Below are 27224 nucleotides of genomic sequence, written 5' to 3' on the forward strand. Positions count from 1 at the left end.
CCTGCATCCTCTGACAACGTTCCTAGATTCCTCCCAAGTGATCTGTCCCCCTTTCCACCTTCTGTCTATTTCCTTCTTCTGTTTCAGTTTTGCCAGGAGCTCCTTGCGCATCCATGCAGGTCTCCTGCCTCCTTTGCTTCACTTCCTACTGATAGGGATGCTCCGCTCTTGAACCTGGAGGAAGTCATGCTTCAATATTAACCAACTCTCTAAGACTCCCCTTCCTTCTAGGGCCCTAACCCGTGGGATTCCTCCAAGTAGGTCCCTGAAGAGGCCAAACTTTGCTCTCCTGAACTCAAGGGTTGCCATCCTACTTCTTGCCCTGCCTCTTCCTCACAGGATCCTGAATTCCACCATCTTATGGTCACTGCAGCCAAGGCTGCCCCCAACCTTCACATCTTCAACCACTCCTTCTTTCTTTGTTACTACGAAGTCCAGCAGCACACTTCTCCTTGTTGGCTCCGCCACCACCTGTGTCAAAAAGTGATCATCAGTGCTCTGCAGGAACCTCCTGCACTGTTTGTGCCTAGCTGTGTTGTCTCTCCAGCAGATATCAGGGTGCTTGAAGGCCCCCACGAGAACCAGGGCCTCTGATTGTGAGGCTACTTCCAGCTGTCTGTAGAAGGCCTCATCGACTTCCTCTTCCTGATCAGGTGGCCTATAGTAAACACCCACAACAGGGTCACCCATGCTACCCTCTCCTTGAATCCTTACCCAGAAGCTCTCAACTTGCTCTTCATCCACCCCTAGGCACAGCTCCATACATTCCAGTTGCTCTCTCACATCAAGAGCAACTCCAGCACCTCGCTTTCCTGGCCTCTCTTTCCTAAAAAGCATGTAGCCATCCACGACAGCACTCCAGTCATGCGAGCTATCCCACCATGTCTCTGTAATTGCAATGAGATCATGGCCCTGCGACCACACACACATCTCTAGTTCTTCCTGTTTATTCTGACTCTGCACTTCAGCCCTGCCTCATCAAAAACTCTCAAGCGCGTATACATCTTTCCATCGGAGCATCCCCAGGCTAGGCCATAGGGAGGGGCATACCAAGCAGTTTTACAATTGTACTGATTGGAGTGTGGCAAAAGTATGGCATCAGAGAGCCTGTCCGCGGGCGCTCCTTCTTCAGGAAAGTGCATTAAGGGTATTGCACACTCTTCTAGGGTACCATCATATTCACCCATTGTCGTCCCATTACAATGTGGGTCAGAGTTTTTAAATCCCATAGAGGGATACCCCCAGCATGGGCACATATCTCGGATGAGAATTCTGAGTTCCGTGAGGTACCATGTCTCCGGGGGATCCCCAGGGCCATGGGTACAGTTGATAACCTTTGTGCAATTAAACAAGGGCTTATCCGGGGGTGTTGGTCTTGCATCGGGGGGTGTATCTATCCCTTGCGTTTGGTTTTGTCTAAGTCGCTTCACGGACCAGGCCAACCGGTAATGTGTCCTGTCCTTAAGAAGGGTCCAGTTACAGATGTTTGGGAGTTGGATGCACCCCGAGTTCCAAGTGAAATCATAGTCAAGTACAAATTCATCACTGGTTGTATAAACAGGGATGAGTTTCTCTGTTCCCCCCTCAACAGAAAGAGAAGATTTATGGAAAGCAGTCCCATTTTAATTCCCTCCTGAGTCGACCTAGGGAGGGCCACACATGCCCCTTGGTCAGGAAGATTCCATACTCATATAAATCCTTGTATCAATTCCCAAGCTAAATTTGGGGATTCTTCCCCTCCTGTGTTACCAACAATGTTGAGGGTGATGAGTGTTATGGAAAATTAGGCTCGCTGGCCACCATAACAGGCTCCGACCCATGGCTCCTGCTGAGGCAGAAAATCGAAGTCCAATTGGAGCAAAATTAAATTTAATGACACACACATGCGGTAATTACAGCTTGAGCTGGGGGCCTCCGCAGAGGGACCCCGCACAAGGACAGCCCTGCGCAATTATACCCTTACAATCCAAGTTCCCCACCCCTCATGCGAGACTTCGGACCAATGGTCATATTTAGATCTGGGGTCTTCCCCTTCTCCATTGGGTTCCTTCATTGTCTCTAGCCAGGCTGCTGCTTTTCTTATTTGCAAGGGTGCAGCTTCTGCTCTCGGTTGGAACTTCTTCATCTCTCCGGCTTGAAGCAGCTCCAGGGCCCTCTTTCACTTACCTAGGTAATATCTAGGAGAAAGTTCACAGCTTGCAGCCTAAGGCTTCAGCAAATTTAGCTACTAATGCTAAGCAAGTTATGTTGAGCGATCAACTCTAGGCAGCTTCAGTCCGATATTCTCTAACAGTCCTCCCTTTGTTTTTATTAAGCATCGCTGCTAATATGTTAAGCAGAGTTCTCGAAGCCTTTCGAGCCGCACTATCACTCTCCATAATCTTATGTGCAATATGATTGTAAGTAATAGGTAGAGCACGGTTAAACTTTACACAACTACTGCTGGGTGCAACATGTGATTATAGATCCCTGTTGCAGTTGGTGACCATCCCAGAAGAGTCTCCCACCAATGATATTCTCCATCCTCCTTCGCTCTTTCCAAGATGTGGTGTATCTCTTCTGTATCATGATGAACGGTGATTAGGGGTTTTTCTCCATTGTTTCAGATGCGTTTTTAACAGTTGACACAGGTCATCATGTCGTAGTAATTTCTTTACCAATGTAAGATTCATTCTGATGGGTGTAGGCAATAAAACTTGACTTAAGGTATAATTAGATTGTAACAATTGATAAGACACAACAGGAGCTGAATAATCTGAATAATCTGAAAAATCACAGCCCATAATTTTAGTAAAATTACAAACACAAATATTTGAGTGATTACTTGTGTCTACAGTAATGTTATCTACGAATATGAGATCACAGAGGGTTCTCATACAAACACATCCTTTTCCAATATATACAAGTACAGTTTCAGGGGTTTCGTCAGGGTGTATTTCGAAATGACAAATATTTTGTTCAGTATCAAGACAAATATCTTGAGCTTTGATGGTGTTACTCTCGCAAACAAATCCTTGTTGTTCCCGTACAACACATGCGTTAACATCAACAGTTTGCCATTTGTTTCTGTTTCGTTCAGCCCATACTCTGTGTTCTATCGGATATAGTTCCATTGTGATTTAATCCCAGTGCAATGATTGGGTATATGGTGTATACCAAAGCATTGCGTATTGTTAAGACAAAAGCTGTGGCCTTATTGTTGATGGGGTTATAAGTAAAATTGACTAAGTACCAGCAGGATTGGAATTCTTTTTCAAATTTAGTTGCATTATCCCAAATTACCTTTCGAATTTCAGTGGGTTAGGTGCCCTCTTCACCTTCTCTTATAATTGCTGCTACCATAGATGGCATCCACAGTTGAGCTTGGATACAACTGAGAGCTAGAGAAACATTAATTTGGACTGCACCAAGTGCATCCACAATCAATTGGTGGTCCCTTTCATTAATTCCTTCCCACTGAGGCAATACATCAGACAACAGCCATTGGTTAGTTCCCCATGCTAACAGGGAAGACCATAACGGGTGTTCTAATTTGCTTAAATCACTTGTTGTTGTGCTCAATTTATTTACGAGTACCTCGGCATCTATACTATTTAAGACTCCCAGTCCTGTCCCTATGATACCGGTCACATCTCTCCTTGCTCGTCTTGGAGAGGCGAGGGTTCGCCCACGTAGCCATGCTAACCATCCTGTATAGGATGTACTTAGGAATGGTGAGCAGGCTGGTTTGATTGTGGAGATATTAATTTGCATTAACAGTTATATTCATTTAAGAGACCATGATGGATTAAATAACACTCATTGCTGGCCTGTATTTTGATCACATACGGTCCAATTTCAGAAATTAGTGGGGATAGAATTTTCTTATCCTTTATAACAGTAGAGGTATTTACACTGGGGGAAACAGCTACAGTCGGGGCAGATGTTGTTGTATTGAGCTCAGTAGTGCCTATTTTGAATTTAAATGATAATCCCACGCTATGGTGAGCCCAGAGACAAACTACAAAAACAGGCTGTACTAGGGCAAAATTGTACCAACAGTCCAATCTTTCAGAGGCACAATTTTTCTTTCCTCTCTTGTTTGATTTGACTTCAGTCACAGAGATTTGAGTTACCTTCTTATGGGTGGATCCATTGACCACCTGGTATCCTATCTTTATTTTGTGTCCCGTCTTTTCCGGGATTTGGGGAAGTCGGTTAGTACTATTCCAGCTCCATTCATTTTCTAAGCATACTTCAGCTCCATGCATGACTACAGTCAAGAGGTTCAAGTCTTTATTAGATCTTAGTCCCATACTTCTGGTATACTTAACACGGGCCTGGGACCATGGCCATTCTAGGGTTCTTTGACCACAGGTTAGGAGGAGCAGCATTGTCAGTGTTTGGAATAGCAAGATGAGCACAGCACTTCCATCTGCCACCCTGTGAGGTGCGTGCTGTCACAGTTACTCAGATCAATAGTACTGAGTAGTGCGGCGTTCCACTTCATTTTCATTTTCTTCTTCTTCTTGTCAGTGCGAGAGGTTTTCAGGAATTATTCATTTGGTTATTCACCACTCATTTAACATGAGAATGGTGTATCCAATTTTCTTTTTCTAAAACTTTAACAGCAAAATAAGAGCTTAATAAGACAATATAAGGCCTGTCTCATTTAGGTTCTAACTTGGATTTTCATAAAAATACTTTAACTAAAACTTCATCCCCAGGCTGTATATCATGCACTTGTATTTCAGGTGGTGTAGATTGATACCACTGAGCATATTCTTTTTAAATTTTCAAACCTTTTTTTGCATACCAATAACATACTGGGTCAGCCGTTCATCTCTGTCCAAGAGGTTGGTCTTAGGCAGGATATAAGTCCCTGGTATGGCTAAACGTCTCCCAAAGAGAATTTCTGCTGGTTGTTAGTCCTATGGGTTGTCGCGGAGCATTTCGAACATCCATAGAGCTAAGTTCAGTGCTTCTGGCTATTTTAGACTAGCGCATGTGCCTAGTCTTGCTGTTTTTCCCTTTTATTCATTCTTTCTAGCTGTCCTGAAGACTGTGGGTGATAAGGGGTATGTAGGTTTCTTTTTTATCCCTAGTGATTTATATAATTGATTATTATTAATTTCATCCCTTCCAGCTGTAAGCAGATCTGAGTGTCCAAGGCTTGTAAGAAATCTCTCCCTAAAAGGCAAAAGGGTGAATCCACGGAAATTATGAAACGTCCCCACACTCCTTTACCTCCAAGAGTGAGCAATAAGGGCTTAGTTAATGTCCGTTCGCCTTTTCCCATTACTCCCTGTATTGTTATTTTAGCTGACGACTTACATCCTTTAGGCTCAAAATTCAGAAGGGAAAGGGTAGCTCCAGTATCCACTAAGAAGGGAATCTCTTGACCTTCTATATTTGCCATTATCTGCCCCCTGAAATCCAAATCTATATCCATGAATTCACCCCAGTTCCCACAGTATTTTCTGGGTCTCCCATCTCCTGTCATTGTGCACTGGCTGGGAATTGCCTGGTGTCATTCCCAGTACTTGACTATCTCATGCTGTCCCCTCTATTCCTGGGCACACGACGCTTCACTGGGCATTCCCGCTTCCAGTGCCCTTGTTCCCCGCAAGAATGGCAATAATTATTAACTCCTGAGCGTACAACATGTGGGCTTTGATTCCATCCATCTCCGTCTTACTCGCCCCCGTCCTCTAGTTTCCTTAAACCCATTTCTGAACACAGCTGCTAACATACTCGCTGCTTCTTTCTTTTGTCGTCTCTTCTCTTTCACCTTCTCTTCGTCTCGACCGTTATATACAAATGTGGCTGTGCTCTTGGTTGTAACTTCTTCATCTTCCCAGCTTGAACCAGCTCCGGGGCCCTCTTTCACTTACCTAGGTAATATCTAGGAGAAAGTGCACAGCTTGCGGCCTAAGGCTTCAGCAAATTTAGCTATTAACGCTAAGCAAGTTATGCTGAGCGATCAGCTCTAGGCAGCTTCACTCCAATATTCTCTAACGGCCGGGATATAAGTCCCTGGTATAGCTGAATGTCTCCCAAAGAGAATTTCTGCTGGTTGTTAGTCCTATGGGTTGTCGCGGAGCATTTCGAACATCCCATAGAGCCAAGTTCAGTGCTTCAGCGCTTAACTGTTGGGGTTGCTCCCTGCAAGGACAAGAGGGGAAAGAGAAATAAGGGAGAGGTTTTAGGGGGGGTCACAGCACCCCCAGCCATGCCCAGCCCTGCGGGTCCCAGCGCCATGGCACTGTCCCGCATTGGAGCTGCTCGGTGGGGTTCAATCCCACCTCCCAGAGCCAGGGCAGTGGGCAAAAACCTCCGAGGTGAACCAGCCGGAGCGTCCGGCAGCCCTGCACAGGGTGCCATCCTGGGAGGGCACCGGGCCAGGGCCCCCGCTCCCCTCCCAGCACGAGCCCTTAGCCATTCTGGAGCTGCTGGATCCCCCGTCATGGGCTGCGAGAGAGGAGCAGCAGTGAGTCCCAGCCCTGCACTAAGGGGACTGCGGGCCCCACGCTGTCTGTGGGGAGAGCTGGGCTGGAGCAGAGCCCCCCGGCTGGGACCCAGCCCTGGAGCTGCCTTATGGCCGCCAGGAGCAGAGGGCAGCGCCCGAGCGCCTCAGCCTCCAGCGGCAGGACAGGAACCCTTCACCGGCCCCGTGACCGGGGTTAAAGCTGTGGGCTCAGAAGAGGGGCAACAAGGGCAGTCGGGGCCCAGGAAACGCCAGCCCCATGGCTGCTAGAAACCAGAGACCGAAGCCCACCCCACTGCTGGGCCCCACCTGGCATGCAGCTGCCCCCCGGTACTCACCTGTGCCGGCGCATACCCCTTCTCCCTCCTCCCTGCGGGAAGAAAGAGATGTCAGCCAAAGCAGCAGCTCGCACCTGGGCTCCACTCAGCCCGCGCAATCCCCACCTCGCGCCCCCCTCTCCTCCCGGCCGCCAGCAGCCCCCCGAGGCCCAGCCTTCCTCCCCCTGCCGCACCGGCCCCGGTGCTTTACCCGATCTGCTATTCCAGACCGCAAAGCCAGCGATCACCGCAACAATGATGAGTGTAGCGACGGCAACCCCGATGACGATGGGCAGCAGGTTGCTCTCCGGCTCTGGAAGAGAGCGGGGCTGTGAGCAGGGGCATGGTGTCACCCCCCAGCTGGCGCTCTGCGAGCTCCGGGTGCCCGCGCTCACCCCAGGAGAAGAGGCCAGGCTCCGGCAGGCTGGCGTGCTCCACGCGGCACTGGTACTCGTCCTTCTCTGCTGCGAGGGCTTCAATGCTGGCCCAGGCGTGGTAGGTGCCGTCGCTGTTGGGCGCGGTGCTGCCCCGCTTGGTCTCCTGGGCTTGGACGCGGCCCTTTCTCAGCCAGTTGATGTCAATGGGCCGTGGGTAGAAGCCGTGAGCCCGGCACGACAAGGTCAGGAGCCCGTCGCTCTCCTTCCCCGACACTCGCACAGCGGGGCGCTCTGGGGAGGTGGCGTGAGGCAGGGAGGCAGGTCAGGCAGCTCATGCCCAACCCCACACGCACGCACCTGAGACCTGCTCCCAGCTTGGGCAGCGCCCTTGGTCGCCCTGGTCCAGTGCAAAGCCCGGGGCTCGTCCCTGTCTCCAGGGTTGCCCACCTTGCCCTCACCTCTCCTCTCCAGCGTGGCTTTCCCGTACTCCACGTATTTCCGCAGCCCCTCAATGCAGGTGGTCTCCAGGTAGCGCTTCCATCTCTCAGGCTCAGCTGCAGCCTCCCACTTCCTCTTGGTGATTTCTGCTGCAGCATCTGCTGCGGTGAACGTCAGCGTGTCCTTGTCGAAGGCGATGAAGTCCCTCCCGTCGTAGGCATTCTGCTCAAACCCCTGGATCTCCCCATCCTCCAGGAGGTCACAGCCGTACATGGCCTGCACCGTGTGATACCCTGAGACACAAGCAGGGAGACAGGGGCTCAGGGGCAGCCCCGGCCCCTCAGAGGGGCTCAGACCCCCCTCAGCAGTGGCCCCTGCCCCGCAGAGCCCCGGCCCAGCCCGCGCTCACCCCCGCTCTGGTTGTAGCGTTTCTGCAGCGTGTCCAGGCCCACGTAGAAAGTCTGCTGCCAGCCCTGTAGTTTCTGGGTCTCACGGTCCCAGTACTGCTGGTCCACGTTGGCCGCCATCCAGGCCGCGCGGGGCTCATCCCTCTGCGTCTTGCTGTCGTAGCGCGAGATGGTCTCTCCATCCACGTACCCCACGGCCACGAACGCAGGCAGCCCCGGGCTGGGCTCCGACACCCCGGTGTAGAAGTAGCGCAGGGAGTGGGGGCCTGTGGGGACACGGGGGGGTGAGGGGCTGGGGCGGGCGGGCGGCCTGATGGGGGGGTCCGGAGGGACAGCAGGTCCCGGGAGGGTCGGGGGCGGTTCAGGGGGCAGCACGTCCCGGAGGTGTCAAGGGGGTCTGGGGGAGGCAGCACCTCCTGGCGCAGGGTCGGGGGGGGGATTTGGAGGGGCAGCACGGCCCAGGGGGCGGTTTGGGGGGGTCCATGGGGGGCTGCTGACGGGGACCCCGGGGATTGGGGTGGAGGGGGGGAAGGGTGGCCCGGGGGTCCCCGCCCGCACTCACCGCTCGCCGCCGCTCCGCCGCCCGCCAGCGCCAGCGCCAGCGCCAGCAGCGGCCCCGGCCCCATTGCCCGCCCGGGGCCCGGGCCTGTCGCCGCCGCCATCGCCACTGCCCGCCCCCGCGCGGCCATTGGCTCCGCTCCGGGTCGCCCGCCAATGACGGCCGGCGCCGTATCAGTCGTCACCGGGCGCCGGGCAGATCTCACCGCGGCAGGTTGGGAGAAGCGAAAGCGAAAGGCGCGAGCGGTGAGGCAGTGGGGGAGGGGGAGCCCGGCCCGGCCCCCCCGCACCGCCGTGTCCCCCCGGCACCACAACGGCGCCCCGGAGTCCCCGCGCTGCCCTAGAGCCCCCCCGGGACCCCTCTCCGGGATCCCCCCCGTCCCCGGGCTCTCCCCAGACCCTCAACACCCCCCCGGACCTCCCCCTCGGGGGCCCCCCAGTCCCTGGGCTCCCCCGGACCCCCCACCCCCCTGGGACCCCCTAAGACCCCCCCAACTCCTGAGGGGGCCCCCAAGGCTCCCCACACCCCCTGGCACCCTCCACACAGCCCCTCGGAACCCCCCGGGATGCCCCCACAGCCCTGGCACCCCCCGGCCCATCTTGCCCCCTCCCCCAGGGTGCCCCGCTGTGGACCCAGGTGTCCTGCCCCTGCCTAGGTCACCCCTGGGGACCCAGGCGTCCTCCCCCCCAAGATGTCACTTGTGTGCCGGCAGCTGTTACGCTGGTGCATGATGTCACTCATGTCCAGGCAGCTCTCGCACCAGGGCGCGATTGTTAAAGAAGTTCCTTGACCCTCGGTTTCCCGAAGCAGAGTCTCAGACACGGAGTATCACAAACTGGTTTACTGGAAGTGGTTCAGCAGCAAATAACAGCTCGAGCTGGGTGCCTCCACAGAGGGACCCCGCACAAGGACAGCCCTGCGCAATTATACCCTTACAATTTAAGTTCTCCACCCCTCATGCGAGACTTCGTACCAATAAGAATAATGAGAGTAGAAATAATATTAGTAATATTTAGATCTGGGGTCTTCCCCTTCTCCATTGGGTTCCTTCATTGTCTCTAGCCAGGCTGCTGCTTTTCTTATTTGCAAGGGTGTAGCTTCTGCACTCGGTTGCAACTTAGTCATCTTCCCGGCTTGAACCAGCTCCAGGGCCCTCTTTCACTTACCTAGGTAATATCTAGGAGAAAGTGCACAGCTTGCGGCCTAAGGCTTCAGCAAATTTAGCCACTAACGCTAAGCAAGTTATGCTGAGTGATCAACTCTAGGCAGCTTCAGTTCAGTATTCTTTATGAATCCTCCCTTTGTTTTTATTAAGCATTCCTGCTAATATATGAAACAGAGTTCCCAAAGTCTTTCGAGGCATACCAACATTCTCCATAATTTTATGTACAATATGATTGAAAATAATAGGCATAACAAGGTTAAACTTTACACAACTACTGTATGGGAAAGTGCGAAAGAATGTCAAGGAGACAGGTGATGGGAGCTGGCCAGACCGTTCCATGGGAAAAGGAGCATCAACAGGGCATGTTGACCCACAGCCACGTAGCTGGGCCTGCGCAGCATGGTGCTGCATCTAGACTTTGACTCGAGATTAGCGATGAGCTCAATGTGCTTCCTGCGCGTGTGTATAGTACACAAAATCCATGTATAGTCCCCCCCCCCGCAGTGTTCCTCACCATGGACCAATGCTCAGCAGTGCCAGGGACTCTCCCGCTCCATTATTGCCTCGACCAGGAAACGGCTTGGGAACCATGGCTCAGATGCAGAGGTAATAAACGTGCAGTATGGACCTTAGTGTGCCTTTTGTTTCTGTATCTGTCCCTGCTGGGAGCGCAGGTGTCATCCCCGCCGGACCCTTACAAGTGGCGTATTCGGCAGGATACACAAAGGACGATGCCGTGGCCGAGGAGAGCGAAGGGGGAGGGCGAGAGCCATGGAGGAACTGCTCACCTGCGGCTGCCAGGATGGCCCCAGACTGAGCGGTGGGGGCCAGTAGCTGCATTGCTTGCTGCCCTGGCAGTCCCCAAGGACCGGCCAGAGTTGGCACAGGGGGAAAAGGTTCCTCCGAAGGTGATTGAATCCGCTTTACAGGCTATGCCCTTCCGTGCCACTTCGGAAGCAGCTTGGAAGCTAGCCGGACAATTAGGGTAGGCGCTGTTGACAGGCGTTTGAGCCTTAGTTAATGAAGTATCATCTTTGCAGCAACGAGTAAAAGATCTGGAAAAGGAGACTGGAGATTGGCGGGATGCGAAGGCAGTAGCACAGGAGTTGATCACGAGCCAAACTGCAAAGAGTCAGGAATTAACCCATAGGGTAGAGCGATGAGCTTTACGAGTGGCTAACAAACACCGTGGGCGCTATGGTAAAGCCCCAGCTACAGCTGCCCAGGTGAGAGCACTAATAACTAGACCCCCCTGGGACCCAGAGGAGTGGGATGGTAATAATTGGAGTACTTCCTCTGACTCGGAGATTGAATTTGGATTGGAAGGAGAACCAGCTACTCCCCAGGTCTCACCTCTTGTACAATTGAAGGGGGAGAGGCGAGTAGACGGGAATACGATAGAGCAATCTAGGACGTATACCCCAAAGGAATTGCGTGAATTTTTAACTGCTTTCCAGCAGCAGCCCCCGTGGGGAGTCTTTGTTAGCCTGGTTAGTGAGAGCATGGGATGCAGGTGCCGGATCGCTTAGTCTCTTAAGAGAGGAGCTGAATTCAATGGGCCCCTTATCAACCGGTGCTCAAGTACAGTGTTATCTTACCGAATTAACTTCAGTACGGGATGGGGCAGGAAATGTTATCGTAGCTCCAACATTATATCAATGGTTGTGTGCCGCTGTGGTAGGTGCTTCTCCATCCACCGGTGAGTTAGCTGCTGCAGTGGGAGCATGACGTGCTTTTGAGGAAGGGATCAACGTGTGGCGGCAGCTAGGGGCAGCAATTGGATTAGCAGATGGAGAAGGACCGGATGGTGTGGAAATAACGCGGCAGATGAAAACCCAGTTATGAAGGGGGGCTTCAAGTGCCTTAAAGCCATTACTGCTTGGCAAAGTAATGCCTGCAACTGGGACAGTGGGGACTTTGGTAAACAACACAAGGGCTTTGGCACTTGTTGGTGAACCAGATATTAAGCAAGTGAGAGCAGTTCGGAATTCTAGAGCGAGAAAATTGGCAGGGAACTACTAAATTGAGTGGAAAGGTAACAAGGTGGCAGATGTGGGCTGATTTGCTGCAGGCAGGGGTATTATGTGAGGAGATAAATGGTCTTTCTACTGCTGACTTATTCAAGCGGTGGTGGTGGCGGTTACCTGCTGATCAGCAATATCGAACACAGCCTGCTGCCCCCCCCTGCTCCAGCCACAGTGTCGAAACTGTCAGCCAAGAGACAACGAGGGGGAGACAGGATCCCAGCAATATAAGCATCGGTTGCGGCTTACCATCGGGGGGACCGATGTCCTTAGGTACCCCTGTGAATTCACTGGTGCTCTGGAGGAGAAATTGCTGTGCTCACTTCAGTAGATACTGGAGCAGAAGCTCCTGTCCTACATAGCGCGGTAGCTCCGGGGAAGGCCACTACCCATATACGTGGGTTAGGAGGATCGGCCACCCCAGCGATACAGGCTGGAGTTACGTTAGCAATTGGCAAAAAAAACCATTTTCTGCCACACTTTTATTAGCACTGATTCATGAGTACATCTTGGGGATTGACGTGCTACTGGGCAGAGATATTCAGAGCCTGCAAGGATTGTTCTCCTCTGGAAAAAGTCCTGCGTTACCACAGTTGCGATCCATTACTTTGATTAGAGGGTATCCCAAATGGGACCCAGTGGATTTACCGGTTCCCCGCACTGTGGTGCAAGTGAAGCAATATAGAATTCCTGGTGGGGAAAAGAGATTCAGGAAACTATAGATGCTTTGTTGCATACTCAAATAACACGCCCTGCCCTGTCGGCTTTCGATAGTCCTATTTGGCCTGTTCGGAAGCCTGATGGCTCATGGCGTATGACTGTGGATTACAGGGAGCTAAATAAAATTGCCCCACCATTAGCAGCCGTAGTACCTGACATGGTAACTCTGCTGGAAGGCATAGGCAAACATCTGCAGGAATGGAAAACTGTCACTGATTTGGCAAATGCATTCTTCTCCGTCGCTATATCCCCACAATTGCAAGATCAATTCGTGTTTACATGGGATGATAAGCAATATACGTTTCAAGTCCTTCCTCAGGGCTATAAATGTAGCCCCCCATTTGCCACCAGATGATCTCAGCTGATCTCCCTCCTAACCTTCCAGAGTGTACCATCCGTCATTATATTGATGATATTTGATAATGGGAGCTTCTGAAGAACGAGTAGGTGAGCAGTTATCATTGCTGGTACAGACCCTACAGGAGTGGGGGTGGGCTGTAAACCCTAAGAAGGTCCAGGGGCCGGACATCAGCGTGCAATCCTTAGGGATAGTCTGAAGGTGGCAGACGAAAGCTATCCCCGAGAAAGTGCACAATACTATTCAACAGCACCCTGTTCCCACTGCTGTGAGACAACTACAGGCTTTTTGGGGCCTTCCGGGGTTCTGGTGGACCTTTATACCCCACTTAGCATATTGAATGCAGCCGCTACAGCGTTTGTCCAAAAGAAAGTAGGCAGTGGCGATGGACTAAAGAACAGCAGCAAGCCTTTGACGTGTGCAAGGAGGCGGTGGTCCAACACTGCGAACTATTCACTCCGTCTGAGGGACAACCTTTCGAGCTGGAGGTAACGGTCATGGGGGATACGGTGTCTTGGGGGTTGTGGCAGCAATGTGCCCACACAAGGCGGGAACCTATAGGTTTCTGGTCCCATTCTCTGCAAGGGGCCACAGCAAATTATACACCTCTGGAGAAACAGCTTTTGGCTGTGGTGTGGGCTTTGCAGGATAGCGAACGAGTTATGGGAGGTGACCCGGTGACTGTACACACCCCCCTCCCCATTCAGGCATGGGTGACGCATGATACCGTCAGGGCCCACTTGGGTACCAACATGGGTCGCCGCACAGTGGAAGATACATGATAAGGAACTCTGGGGGAGCCCCTTGTGGGAAAGGCTGCGGGACATTGTGCAAGCTAAAGCTGTGTCTCTGCGACATGTTGATGCCCATCAGAAGCTGGAGACCCTCGAAACTCAGCATAATACAGCAGTCGACCAGATGGCAGCTCCCTCAGAGTTAAAGCAAGCTTGGCAAGCGCATGAACGATCAGGGCATCGTGGCCCCATCACAGCTCAGGCTTGGGATCTATCACCAAGCCATCATCCCATGTTAGCTCTACGTTGGTATAAGACAGCATGCATCAACTGTCCCATTTGTATGAAGCTAACAAAAGTGCCTTTCACCAGCACATATGGTCTCATCAAGTGGGGCGAACAACCCTTTGCAACCCAGCAAGTAGATTATGTCGGCCCGTTACCCCCCTCACAGGGATGAAAGTATATATTGACTGCTGCAGACACTTACCCGGGCCTTATGTATGCATATCCTACCTCCCATGCGAATCAATCCTCTCCTGTACGGGGCTTAGAGGAATTCATGTGTACTTACGGTATACCAAAAGAAATACAGAGTGATCACAGTACCCACTTTGCAGGCCATGTAGTACAAGAATGGGCAAAGGACTTGGGGATCACCTGGCTCTTGCATGTACCGTACCACCCTCCAGCTAGTGGATTAATAGAGAGAATGAATGGCCTGCTAAAAGAACAAATCCAAACACTTAGCACCATGCAAACGTCAAGGGGGTGGGTGAGCATGCTCCCACAAGCACTGTTTATGCTTAACAACAGGCGTGTTGGAATGCTTACTCCCTATGAGCGAGTACAAGCCAAACCGACTCTAGCAACCCCTGCTCGGATGTCCGTAATGGAAGGGGGGATTGTGCCCCGCATACTCGCCTCCAGGGAGGTAGAATTCTATACATCTGAGCAACGTATGATTACTGAACAAAGGGTTATAAGCTTACATTTAAGCCTTGACTGCCCTTCAGAGTGTGTATGGCTCTTTACACCTTTGATACCTGTTCAAATAGCCCCACTCTCATTGACCTCTTCTCCAGATTTATCTTTCCAGCTATCCATATCCACGCCAGCGAACGTCTCACAGGGAGCACCGATACTGCGCGGAATTCTGATCCACAGTGCCGGAGTGCCTCAAGTTCAGCAAACACCCTTGACACACTCTTTAGCCAGTGTGTGGATACTAACTCCTCAAAAGGAGAAGCGGCCTGGTGCTGTTCTGGCATGTTAGAGACTATCGGACTGAAGCAGTCTAGAATTAATCGCTTAGCATAACTTGCTTAGCGTTAGTAGCTGAATTTGCTGAAGCCTTAGGCTGCAGGCTGTGACCTTTCTCCTAGATACGTTGAACTTTTACCTGGGTAAGTAAAAGGGGGCCCCAGAGCCGGTTCAAGCCGGAGAGATGAAGAAGTTACACGGACAGCAGCAGTAGCAATCTTGAAGCTAAGAAAAGCAGCAGCCTGCCTAGAGGCAGTGAGGGAACCCAATGGAGAAGGGGAAGACCCCAGATCTAAATATGACTACTGGTCCAAACTCTCACATGAGGGGTGGAGAACTTAGATTATAAGGGTATAATTGCGCAGGGCTGTCCTTGTGCGGGGTCCCTCTGCGGAGGCCCCCAGCTCAAGCTGTAATTACCACACGTGTGTCATTAAATTTTATTTCTCTCCAATCTGACTTTGAAATTCTGCCTCAGCAGGAACCTAGGGTCGGAGCCTGTTATGGTGGCCAGAAAGCTTAATTTTCCATAACAGTTTGGAGACCCAGATGGGACCATAGGCGACCAGTATTGGGGCCTCTCGTCTCCAGACGATCACCTGGCACCATCGGGTGAGTTCACCTGGCATCTTTGGCAACGGGAAGCCCCGAGAAGGTGAGTCTTAAATTCCTGCCTAAATTCTAACTTCTGGTTTGGTAACAAAGTGCACTGTAAAGGGCGTGCAGGCTGATCAGCGTAAGGCATACCAGATATTACATTTCAGGGAGAGTGGGTTTAAGTCCCACCCCCAGGGTCTGAGAAGGTTCGAGTCCCATCTCACTCCAGCCGGAAGGGGGAGTGCACAGCCTGATCAGCCTAAGGCACACCGCAAGACTAACTTAGAGTCCCCGTGACTAGTGTGAGTGTGGATACTGGTACCGTGACTAGTGTGAGTGCGTGTGACCTGGGAACAGAAGGGGGCACCCGTCGGCTGACAGAGCTGCCCACTGCAAAGGGACAGCAGTCCTGGCGGTCAAAGACTTGGGTGGTGAGTGCGGTTCCCAGAGAGAGAGAGAGAGAGAGAGAGAGAGAGAGAGAGAGAGAGTAATCATGCCGGCTGCAGGGGGTAATGAAAATCTAAATTCTGGTGTTGCTGGGGGGGAAAAAAAAAAGGTGTATTATAAGGAAGTGCGCTGCCTGATCAGCATAAGACGCACTTTTCAGGAACTCAATATGAGAAATAATTTTGGCATAGAAAAAGGGACGCCCTTAGCCGAAATTTTGCAGAACTAGAGTAAGATTGATGGTACCAAGAATGTCGAGCAAGTGAAGGGCTAACAGGACTGAAAAAGTCTGCCAACTAAGGAGTCTGCATGGACCCGCAGGGAGGGAGGAAGCGATACGGAGGTGTTGTGGTCTTGCCTTGCTAGCAGGGTCCTTCCGAACAGACAAACAGCCCTGTTGTTATGAAACTCGCAGGAGTCAGCGAAAGCAGTATTTGCCCAGAGTCCCAGCCGTATAAAAAAGGAGACTTGGATACTAAAGACCGTCTCAAAATTATTATTATGAGTCCACAAATTAACGAAATTAGAGAAGTTAGGGATTGAGTAATGAGCGTGGTCGGGTCAAGCTGTCTACATGAAGATGGTGGCGAGACAAACGAGGCGAAGGAGGAAGCGATGTGAAGACATTGCAGTCCACCTCCCTGTTTCGCAAGGAGCAAAAGACCATGATCACAGAACTTAACTCTGACCCACAATACCCTTCAGCTCATTACACCCCATTTTAATATTATCTCGCACACCGCCTCCTAATTAGCATATCAAGAAGAGGCGGGAAACGAATAATAAAGCAAAAAAAAGGCCAGTGAGAAGCAGCTCTACGAATATGCAACTATGCATGAATCAGCACAGATGACATTTGCCCAGAGTCCCAGCCAGGTATAAAAAAAGGGTCACTGAGCAGGAGAGTTTGAGCAGGGACGGGAACATGACCTGACCATCCTCTCCGGCTGGACCGTGAGTATTTCCCCCCCTCCCCTTTTCCTGGGATGCTGGGTTAAGGTAACTCCTCGAGGTTGAGAGCCCTCTCCTTAAGAGAGTGAACCAAAAGGCTGGCCAGTAGTAACTCCTCAAGGTTGAGAGCCCTCTCACTAAGAGAGTGAACAAGAAAGCTTGCAAGTAGGGATAAGCAGTGCTTTCAGTTACTAGCGCAGTAATTGCATTGTTTCGGGTTATCCTTTCTAAATCAGTAATTGCATTGTTTTGGGTTATCCTTTCTAAATCAGTAATTGCATTGTTTCGCGTTATCCTTGTGAATCAATAATCGACAATTTCGGGCTATCCTTTCGGGCTATCCTTTCTAAATTAGTAATCGCATTATTTTAATGGATGTTACTAATCCAAGAGCTTGCGTGAGGAAGTAAACATAGCTTTTTATTATATTACTGTCTCAGTCATGACTATCAAACCGTCGTAGCGTGACAAAGAACCTAAGAAAAAAAAAGGTTGATCCAACTATGTCAGGAGGATTGGCCGTTCCTGAGAAAGGCTGGTAACCCAGTGGAACGATGGCCGCCGCAGGGAACCTTTGATCATCAGGAGTTAACTTTCCTGCGTCACCATTCGCAGGATCGGTTCCCCAGACAAATGATTATTAGTATGTATGAGACAGTTGGGCATTTGCTAGACGAAAAGAGGCACCTAGAAAAGAAAGAAATTTTTTTTTTCAGAATGCTGAAAGTAGTGCAGCTGCTAAAATGCTTGTAGAAACTGCTCCACCCTATGCGCTATCCTCTGTTTCAACTTCTCTCTACCCCCTCCTTGCCTTCCACCTCTGCCTTTCAAACTGTGTCGTTCCTGTGCCAGGAGTGCCCCCGCCAGGTCCGGACGGGTGGCTACAACGCGAATTTACCGACCCTGGGGACAGCCCCAAGATTGGATTGCATGGAGTCAACAAACTCCCAGGCTTAGGGGAGATCCCGAGAAAGTGTTACAAATTGTACGAGGAATGCTGCGGGTGTCTGATCCTACCTGGGGGGAGGTGAAAATGCTCCTTGAAGCCTTGTTCACTCCAGATGAAAAACACTCGATTCTGGATGCAAACCATCGTTGGGCAGAACAGGGGGGTGTTCTGGCTGCTTGAACGGCCTGGCCAGCAGTGGACACCGGGTGGAATTATAATGTAGAGGCAGATTACTGGCAGTTGCAATTAGCCAGACAAGGCTTAGAAGAAGCTATACCTTTGGCAGGACAAAAGAGTGCGAATTGGTCTAAAATAAGGGAGTGTCAGCAACAACCTGAGGAACGGCCCTCAGCTTTCCTTTCTAGACTATTTTAACAAATCCAAATGTTTGGAGGGGGGATAGACCCAGAAGCCGAGGCTAACAGGCCTCTACTAGTTTCCACATTTGTAGATCAAACGGCCTTGGACATTAAAAAGCATTTTTCTAAACATGTTCCTGACTGGCCAGGGAAGTCTATGGACAAAATAGTACGTTTAGCCACATTTGTATATAACGGTTGAGATGAAGAGAAGGTGAAAGAAAAGAGACAACAAAAGAAAGAGGATGTGAGTGTGTTAGCAGCTGTGTTAAGAGCCAGGTTGAAAGAAACTAGAGGAAGGGGGTGAATAAGGGCCAGAGGAGATAGACGGAATCAAAGTGAACATATTGTACGCTTAGGAGTTAATGATTATTGCCATTCTTGCGGGGAACAAGGGCACTGGAAGCGGCAATGCCCAGTGAAGCCCCGCGTGCCCAGGAATGGAGGGGACAGCAGGAGACAGTCGAGTACTGGGAATGACACTAGGCAATTCCCAGCCAGCCCACAATGACAGGAGATGGGAGACCCAGAAAATACTGTGGGAATTGGGGTGAATTCATGGGATATAGATTTGGATTTCAGGGGGCAGATAATGGCAAATATAGAAGGTCAAGAAATTCCCTTCTTAGTGGATACTGGAGCTACCCTTTCCCTTCTGAATTTTGAGCCTTAGAGGATGTAAGTCATCAGCTAAAATAACAGTACAGGGAGTAATGGGAAAAGGCGAACGGACGTTAACTAAGCCCTTATTGCTCACTCTTGGAGGTAAAGGAGTGTGGTGTGTTTCATAATTTCCATGGATTCACCCTTTTGCCTTTTAGGGAGAGATCTCTTACAAGCCTTGGACACTCAGATCTGCTTACAGCCGGAACAGTTGAAATTATCAATAATGGGCTCGTGTGTTCTGGCTGAGACACCTGAAACAGAGTCAACTAATTTGCAGCTTCCAACAGGTTTAGAATGAGTTCCTGGAAAGTTATGGAGCTCTTCAGGAATGGATGTTGGACTATTGAAATCAGCTAGTGCAGTCTCCATCAAAACAAAGAGGGGATTACCTCCCGTGGTTAAACAATACCCTATCCCAAAGGATGCAGAGAAGAGTATCCAAAAGCAAATTGATCACTATTTAAAGTTGGGTATCCTTAGAGTTTGTGAATCCCCATACAACACTCCAATTCTGCCAGTGAAAAAGAATAGGCAGGATTCTGATGGCGATCCAGAGTATCGGTTTGTACAAGACCTAAGAGTTATAAACCAACATGTAATTGCTCCGCATCCAGTAGTTCCTGACCTGTCAACTGTATTATTACAGATACCCCACTGGGCAACTTATTTTACCGTGACTGATTTACCGGCAGCCTTTTTTAGTATAGCGGTAGCTGAGGACAGCCAAGATCTTTTTGCCTTCACTTGGAAGGGACAGCAATTGACTTGGACTAGGCTACCACAGGGATTTACTAGGTCTCCGACTATTTTTCGCATATACTTAAAAATGATCTTGCGGATATTGAACTTCCAGGACATTCAGTGTTAACACAATATGTGGATGATTTGTTATTAGCAAGTAAAGATTAAGAGACATGTTTGACATGTTTCTCTATGAAATGCTCTTGCAGAGAATGGGCATCGAGCTCCAGCTCGATGGGTTCAAGCTCCAGCTGTGTCAACAAGAGGTAGAATATTTGGGGTTCATCTTGAAGGAAGGGCACAGATTAATTGATCCCGAATGAGTAAAGACAATTCTTGATATGCCCCGTCCTAGAACAAAAAAGCAACTCAGGGGATTTTTAGGAGCTGTAGGATTTTGCCGACCATGGATTCCCGGGTTGGGAGAATTTACCAAACCTTTGGTGCAGGCAACAAAGAAGGAGGAGACAGAGCCTTTGACCTGGCATCCAGGAAAAGAAAAAGCTTTCACATCTGTAAAAAGGGCATTGGTCTCAGCCCCGGCTCTAGGACTACCAAATTATCATAAGCCATTTGAATGATTTGTTCCTGAACGACAGGGAGTAGCAAGTGGAGTACTCCCTCAAAAACTAGGTCCTCACCGTAGGCCAGTGGCCTAGTACTCCACCCAGCTAGATGCAGTAACCAAAGGCACTCCAGGATGCATCAGAGTGATAACAGCTACAGCAGCCCTTATTGAAAAAACATGACCTGTAGTTTTGGGTCACCCAATGACTGCCTATGTGCCACATGAGGTAGAACTGTTAACGAAACAGTACGCTGCTCAAGCAGTGTCCCCACAGAGAGCTCATGGCTATGAACTAATAATACTACACGCAGATAATGTGACCTTAAAGAGCTGCTGCAACATCTTAAATCCAGCGACACTATTGCCCCTACCTGAAGATGGAGAGCCTCATCATTCCTGTGAACAGGTGGTTGTCAGCTCGAGGAAGCCCCGGGAGGATCTCCAAGATGAACCTTTGGGAAACGCAGACTTAGTTCTGTTTACAGATGGATCAGCCTATGATTTCGATGGAAAACACCATTCAGGTTATGCTGTCAGCAGCCTCTGTGGTACTTGAGGCTAATTCCTTATCTCTGTGTGTAAGCACTCAAGGGGCAGAACTAATAGCATTAACCCAAGCAGCAAAGATAGATAAGGACCTGCATATTAGCAGGGATGCTTAATAAAAACAAAGGGAGGACTGTTAGAGAATATCAGACTGAAGCTGCCTAGAGTTGATCGCTCAGCATAACTTGCTTAGTGTTAGTAGCTAAATTTGCTGAAGCCTTAGGCCACAAGCTGTGAACTTTCTCCTAGATATTACCTAGGTAAGTGAAAGAGGGCACCAGAGCTGGTTCAAGCCAGGAAGATGAAGAAGTTACAACCGAGAGCAGAAGCTGCACCCTTGCAAATAAGAAGAGCAGCAGCCTGGCTAGAGACAATGAAGGAACCCAATGGAGAAGGGGAAGACCCCAGATCTAAATATGACTCTTGGTCCGACCTCTCGCATGAGGGGTGGGGAACTTAGATTGTAAGAGTATAATTGCTCAGGGCTGTCCTTGTGTGGGGTCCCTCTGTGGAGGCACCCAGCTTGAGCTGTAATTACCACATGTGTGTCATTAAATTTTATTTCTCTCCAATCTGACTTTGAACTTCTGCCTCAGCGGGAACCTAGGGTCAGACCCTGTTATGGTGGCCGGCAAGCCTAATTTTCCATAACAAGCAGATGGTCCAGGAGCCACTGCTCTAGTTCTTCCTGATGGTGATACCATGCCTTTCTATCTTCCCCTCAACAGGTTATCACGCCGGCATCCATAAGTTGCTGTTGGGATGTTGCCTATTGTTGACCACAACAGAGGCCGTTAATCTACAAGACCATCCAGCTTCCCATGTAAATGCATGGATTTGGCTCGCACAAACATCCGCTAACCTCTCTGCTTTCTGTATTGCAGGAGGACAATCAGTGGATGATGTCTTAACTACATGTCACATAGGTGTACCAGCTCCACTCGCAGTATTACAGACTTATATATTAAAAAAAGAGAGAGATTTCTGTTACTCCCATGAATTTATACAATTTGGGTATTGTTTCCCAAAAGATGACACCTTGGACTTACTCTTTTTGTATAGCTAACATATCTAAAGCAGATATTTGCTTGCACTTTGTAAATGCTGCCCCTGTTCTGCAGCATGTAACCAATACACAGTTAATTTGTAATGACACTATAAATGTTACCTATGCGTCTGCTCACCTTATACCACCATTAGGGTGGTTCCTTCTGTGCGGCACTACAGCATATACATATGTGCCAGCCAACGCCACAGGTGGCCCATGCACTGTAGGTCGTTTTACTTTAAGCATCCTTCCCTTTATGATGGAGCGGCAAAGGACCCCGCAGCATATTTTCTGCATTCATGACATTTGTAAGGCTTCTCTCCCGTGTGGATCCGCTGATGCACAATCAGGTTTGAGCTCTGGCCAAAACTTCTTCCGCACTCATTGCATATGTACTTCTTCTCCCTGGCAGGGGTTCTGCACTAGGCTTTGGATTCCTTGAAGACCGTTACGTTTCCGCCATGCGGGATGCATTGATCCACTTCCTTCCCTGCGTCGTTTCCTTCTGGTCTCCGCTCCCTCTCACACGCTGCTTCCTGCTGAGCGCCCTCCACATCACTCCCTTCCCGTTTCACCGATACCATGCTGCACCCTTCCCCTCGCTCAGCACCTTCCTGGCTCAGGTCCGGCTCTGCCCTCGCCCTCCTCATCACACATCCTGCTGGGTTACAGACAAGAGAAATGGCTTTATTTCTGGAAGGGAAACAATGTCATGGTGTGTGTGGGGGGGGTGGTAAACCAAAACACGCAGAGCGACGCATCGAGCTGCCTCATGTCTTCGCTCTCAACACGGAGCGCACGACGGAGGACAGACCTGGGGAGCACAGGGAGCTGGGGTAGCGTGTCTCTAGGGGTGGGCTCCTTACCTGCCAGGGGGGCTCCCGGAGCCTCCCCTTCTCGCGTGCCCTGGGCATCGGGCTCCGAGAGCTCGTCAGTCTGCTCCATGCTGCAGCCGAGCCTGCTCCGGGAGGGGAACCCCTGCTCCACGGGCTGAAATCAGCAGAGATCGCTGTAAGCGGGACCCGGGGACAGGGAAGACAGCTCGGGCGACCGAGCCAAGCCCGGGGGCGGCTCAGCGGCCCCCACGCAGCCGGCTAAGCGCCCGCGGTGCCGGGCGGGCTGCGAGCAGCGGCGCGGAGCCAGGCACGGCAGGGCAGAGCCGCCCCCGCGGCGCCGGCGCTGCCTCTCCGGGGTCCCGGTGCTGCCCCTGCTCGGTCCCCGTGCAGCCCCCGGTGCTGCCTCTCCGAGCCCCCCGCTGCTGTCCCCGGTGCTGCCCCTCCTCGGCCCCCGTGCAGCCCCCGGTGCTGCCTCTCCGCGCCCCCCGGCGCTGCCCCCCGGGAGCCCCCGCGGTAGCTGCGGCCGCGGCCCCCGCGCCGCCCGGGCACCGTCGGCCTCGGCTCGGCTCGGCTCGGCTCAGGCCGCTCCAGGCGCGGCCTCTCGGCGCTGCTCCCGCCCCTTCCTGCGCGCCGGCCCGGCCCGACCCGGCCGCCCGGGCCCCAGCGCGGCTGCCCGGCTCTGTTGCAGCCCGGCTCGCGGCGCCGAGGCACAGGAAGGAGCCGCGGGGGCTCCAGCGCGGAGCGAGCCGGCAAGGCGCTGGAGGAGCCGGCGGGAGGCCCTGCGGGCCGCGGGGCTTTCTCTGGAGGCACAAGCATCCTCCGGACCCCGGGAGCTGGGATGCGCTGCGCAGGCTGAGCAGGGACTGCGCTGCAAGGGCTTTGTGCCCCCCCGTTTCTTCCCCTCGTTGCCTGCGCAAGCAAATTTGGTGGGGCTGCAAGGCGGAGGCAGGAGCTGGCCAAGCAGGGGGACGGGACAGAGCGCATGGGGGGAGCAGACCGACCCAGAGCGGGTGTAAAATCATGCCTTGGTGGGAGCAGGCCAAACAAGAGGTGCTCGTGGGTGTAGAGTCACGGCAGGTGGGAGAAGGCAGCACTAGGACACAGCCAGAGCAGAGCTGGGGGCAGAAGCGAGGGGCAGAAGCTTTGAGCAGCAGCATGTGGCACTGCCGCTGCAAGGAGGAATCCCTCCCTCTCTCCTTCTCGCTGGGCCAAATGAGTTGTTTGCTTGGTATGGCCCGTTAGCGGGGCTCACTGGATGTGTCGTGCTCGCGCAGTGCGCCGCACCAGGCTGTGGCTCCTGGCCCCCGCAGGGTCCCCTGTGCCAAGCGCTCCTACACGGCCTCTGAACTCTGAACCCCACAGCCCCGCACCGGGTGCTGTCCTGGAAGGGCACTGGGCCAGGGCCCCCGCTCACCTCCCAGCACGAGCCCTTACCCGTTCCGGAGCTGCTGGATCCCCCGTCATGGGCTGCGAGAGAGGAGCGGCAGTGAGCCCCGGCCCTGCGCTAAGGAGACCGTGAACCCTGCGCTGTCTGTGGGGAGAGCCGGGCTGGGGCAGAGGCCCTCGGCCGGGACCCAGCCCTGGAGACGCCTTACGGCCGCCAGGAGCAGAGGGCAGCACCCAAGCGCCTCAGCCTCCAGCGGCAGGACAGGAACCCTTACCCCAGCTGTGGGGCCGGGGTAAAAGCTGTGGGCTCGGGAGAGGGGCGACAAGGGCAGTCGGGGCCTGGGAAACACCAGCCCCACGGCCGCTAGAAACCAGAGACCAAAGCCTGCCCCGCTGCTGCGCCCGGCCTGGCACACAGCTGCCCCCCCCGGCACTCACCCGCGGCCTTCGTGTACTTGTTTTCCCTCCTCCCCGCGGGAAGAAAGAGGCATCAGCCAAAGCGGCAGCTCGCACCTGGGCTCCGCTCCACCCGCAGGGGCCCCGCCTCGCGCCCCTCCTCGCGCCCCCTTCTCCTCCCGGCCGCCAGCAGCCCCCCGAGACCCAGTCTTCCTCCCCCCAACACAATGGCCCCAGCGCGTTACCCGATCTGCTCTTCCAGAACACAAAGCCGACGATGGCTGCAACGATGGCGAGCGCAGCGATGACAACCCCAATGATGATGGGCAGCAGGTTGCTCTGCGGCTCTGTAAGAGAGCGGGGCCATGAGCAGGGGCACGGAGCCGCCCCCCAGCTGGCGCTCTGCAAGCTCCGGGCGCCCGTGCTCACCCCAGGAAAAGAGGCCGGGCTCTGGCAGGCTGGCGTGCTCCACGCGGCACTGGTACTCGTCCTTCTCTGCTGCGAGGGCTTCGATGCTGGCCCAGGCGTGGTAGGTGCCGTCGCTGTTGGGCGCGGTGCTGCCCCGCTTGGTCTCCTGGGCTTGGACACGGCCCTTTCTCAGCCAGTTGATGGCGATGGACGGTGGGTAGAAGCCGTGAGCCCGGCACGACAAGGTCAGGAGCCCGTGGCTCTCCTTCCCCGACAGTCGCACAGCAGGGCGCTCTGGGGAGGTGGCGCAAGGCAGGGAGGCAGGTCAGGCAGCTTGTGCCCAACCCCGCATGCACGCACCTGAGTCCTGCTCCCAGCTCGGGCAGCGCCCTCCGTCGCCCTGGCCCAGCGCAAAGCCCGGGGACCGTCCCCGTCTCCGGGGCTGCCCGCCTTGCCCTCACCTCTCCTCTCCAGCGTGGCCTTCCCGTACTCCATGTATCTCTGCAGCCACTCAGTGCAGGTGTTCTCCAGGTAGTGCTTCATTCTCTCACCAATGGCCTCATCAGCCTCCCACTTCCTCTTGGTGATTTCTGCTGCAGAATCTGCCGCGGTGAACGTCAGCGTGTCCTTGTCGAAGGCGAGGAAGTCCCTCCCATCGTAGGCACGCTGCAAAAACCCCTGGATTCCCCCGTCCTCCAGAAGGTCGCAGCCGTACATGAACTGCAGTGTGTGATACCCTGAGACACAAGCAGGGAGACGGGGGCTCAGGGGCAGCCCTGGCACCTCGGAGGGGTTCAGACACCCCTCGGCAGCAGCCCCTGCCCCTGCCCCTGCCCCAGCCCCGTGCAGCTGACGGGGGAGCCGGGCCCCAGGCGGATGCTGGCACGGGCTGCCCTGTGGCTTCGAGCACTGGCACCGCAGCAGCTCAGCCTCTCCCCCAGGGCCGGAAGCGTTTGGGGCGTCACACAAACCCCTGCCCCAGACCTCCCGGCACCCAGTGCAGGGACAGGGGCACCCCGGCCACACAGACCCCAGCACAGGCAGCTGGGCATGGCGAGGGGCTGCGATGGGGTGGCTGGGAGCCCCCGGGGCTGCGTGACGGGGCTGCCCCAGTGTCCTGGGGACAGCGAGGGGCCCCCGGGGCTCTCTCCCCTTTCGGGACGCCCCGTGATACCGGCTGGGCAAGGGCTGGAGCTTTCGAGGCATCGGCCCACGACAGGGCAAGGCCTCGGGGCGCCCATGGGGCCGCAGAGCCCCGGCCCAGCCTGCGCTCACCCCCGCTCTGGTTGTAGCGTTTCTGCAGCGTGTCCAGGTCCACGCGGAAAGTCTGCTGCCAGCGCTGTAGAATCTGGGTCTGGCGGTCCCAGTACTGCTGGTCCAGGTTGGCCTTCATCCAGGCCGCGCGGGGCACCTTCCTCTGCGTCTCGCTGTCGTAGCGTGAGATGGTCTCTCCGTCCACGTACCCCACGGACACGAACGCGGGCAGCCCCGGGCTGGGCTCTGACACCCCGGTGTAGAAGTAGCGCAGGGAGTGGGGGCCTGCGGGGACACGGGGGGGGTGAGGGGCTGGGGGGAGGGAGGCAGCACGATGGAGGGGACCGGGGGGATAGAAAGGGACACCAGCTCCCGGGAGGGGAGACCGGGGGGTCCGGAGGGGGCAGCACGGCACAGGGGGCGGTTTGGGGGGGGCCATGGAGGGCTGCTGACGGGGACCCCGGGGGAGGGGGGGGGAAAGGGTGGCCCGGGATCCCCGCCCGCACTCACCGCTCGCCGCCGCCCCGCCGCCCCCCAGCGCCAGCGTCAGCGCCAGCAGCGGCCCCGGCCCCATCGCTCTCCCCGGCTCCGACTCCACCACTCGGCTCCGATCCGGCTGCGCGTGCCGCGTTATCCCGCGCCGCGCCGCTCCCCGCGGGGCCATTGGCTGCGCTCCGGATCGTCCGCCAATGGCGGCCCGCGCCGTCTCGGTCGTCACCGGGCGCCGGGCAGATCCCGCCGCGGCAGGCCGGGAGAAGCGAAAGCGAAAGGCGCGAGCGGTGAGGAGAGGGGGGAGGGGGAGCCCGGCCCGGCCCCCCCGGGATCCCCGGCCCGGCCCCCCCCCCCACCGCCGTGTCCCCCCGGCACCACAACGGCTCCCCGCAATCCCCGCGCTGCCCTAGAGCCCCCCCGGAACCGCCTTCCGGAATCCCCCCAGTCGTGGGGCTCCCCCCACACCCCCAACACCCCCCCCGGACCTCCCCCGGACCCCTTCTGGGAGCCCCCCCCAGTCCCTGGGCTCCCCCCACACCCCCAACATCCCCCTGGAACCCTCCGGACCCCTTCTCGGGGCCCCCCCAGTACCTGGGATCCCTCCAGACCCTCAACACCCCCTTGGACCCACCCCCGGACCCCTCCCCACCTCCTGAGTGCCCCCCCAGGCCCATCCTCAAACCAACGCCAGCCCTTGTCACCCCCCCCAGCACCCCCTATGCCCCAAGTTCCCCCCAACATCCCCCTGGACC

At 53.9% G+C, this 27224-nt stretch overlaps 1 protein-coding gene and 1 long non-coding RNA gene across 4 annotated transcripts; both read right to left on the reverse strand.

Moving 5' to 3' along the window:
- Nucleotides 1–378: 378 nt before the first annotated feature.
- Nucleotides 379–26585, reverse strand: LOC136994722 (class I histocompatibility antigen, F10 alpha chain-like). Of its 3 annotated transcripts, XR_010886654.1 has the most exons (8): nt 26491–26585; nt 26002–26265; nt 25188–25463; nt 7179–7451; nt 6995–7096; nt 6805–6836; nt 5738–6144; nt 379–658 (listed from the first exon to the last, which is right to left on the reverse strand). XR_010886654.1 is itself a non-coding variant. In XM_067313797.1 (7 exons), exons 1-7 carry the CDS (start codon nt 26552–26554, stop codon nt 6118–6120), a joined length of 1038 nt encoding a protein of 345 aa, XP_067169898.1. In that variant the 5' UTR covers nt 26555–26585; the 3' UTR covers nt 1853–6117. The 3 variants fall into 3 exon arrangements, 2 of the variants coding, with proteins under 2 accessions (XP_067169898.1, XP_067169899.1); XM_067313797.1 differs by lacking the exon at nt 379–658 and having other exon boundaries at nt 1853–6144; XM_067313798.1 differs by lacking the exons at nt 379–658; nt 25188–25463; nt 26002–26265; nt 26491–26585 and adding exons at nt 7619–7891; nt 8008–8275 and having other exon boundaries at nt 1853–6144.
- On the reverse strand, nt 17223–21959 carry LOC136994758 (uncharacterized). Its single transcript, XR_010886661.1, has 4 exons — nt 21837–21959; nt 20478–20601; nt 17841–18049; nt 17223–17510 (listed from the first exon to the last, which is right to left on the reverse strand). It is a non-coding gene; the product is annotated as an uncharacterized lncRNA (long non-coding RNA).
- Nucleotides 26586–27224: the final 639 nt, after the last annotated feature.

The sequence above is a fragment of the Apteryx mantelli genome, chromosome 32 (assembly GCF_036417845.1).
Source record: "Apteryx mantelli isolate bAptMan1 chromosome 32, bAptMan1.hap1, whole genome shotgun sequence".
Lineage (NCBI taxonomy): Eukaryota > Metazoa > Chordata > Aves > Apterygiformes > Apterygidae > Apteryx > Apteryx mantelli.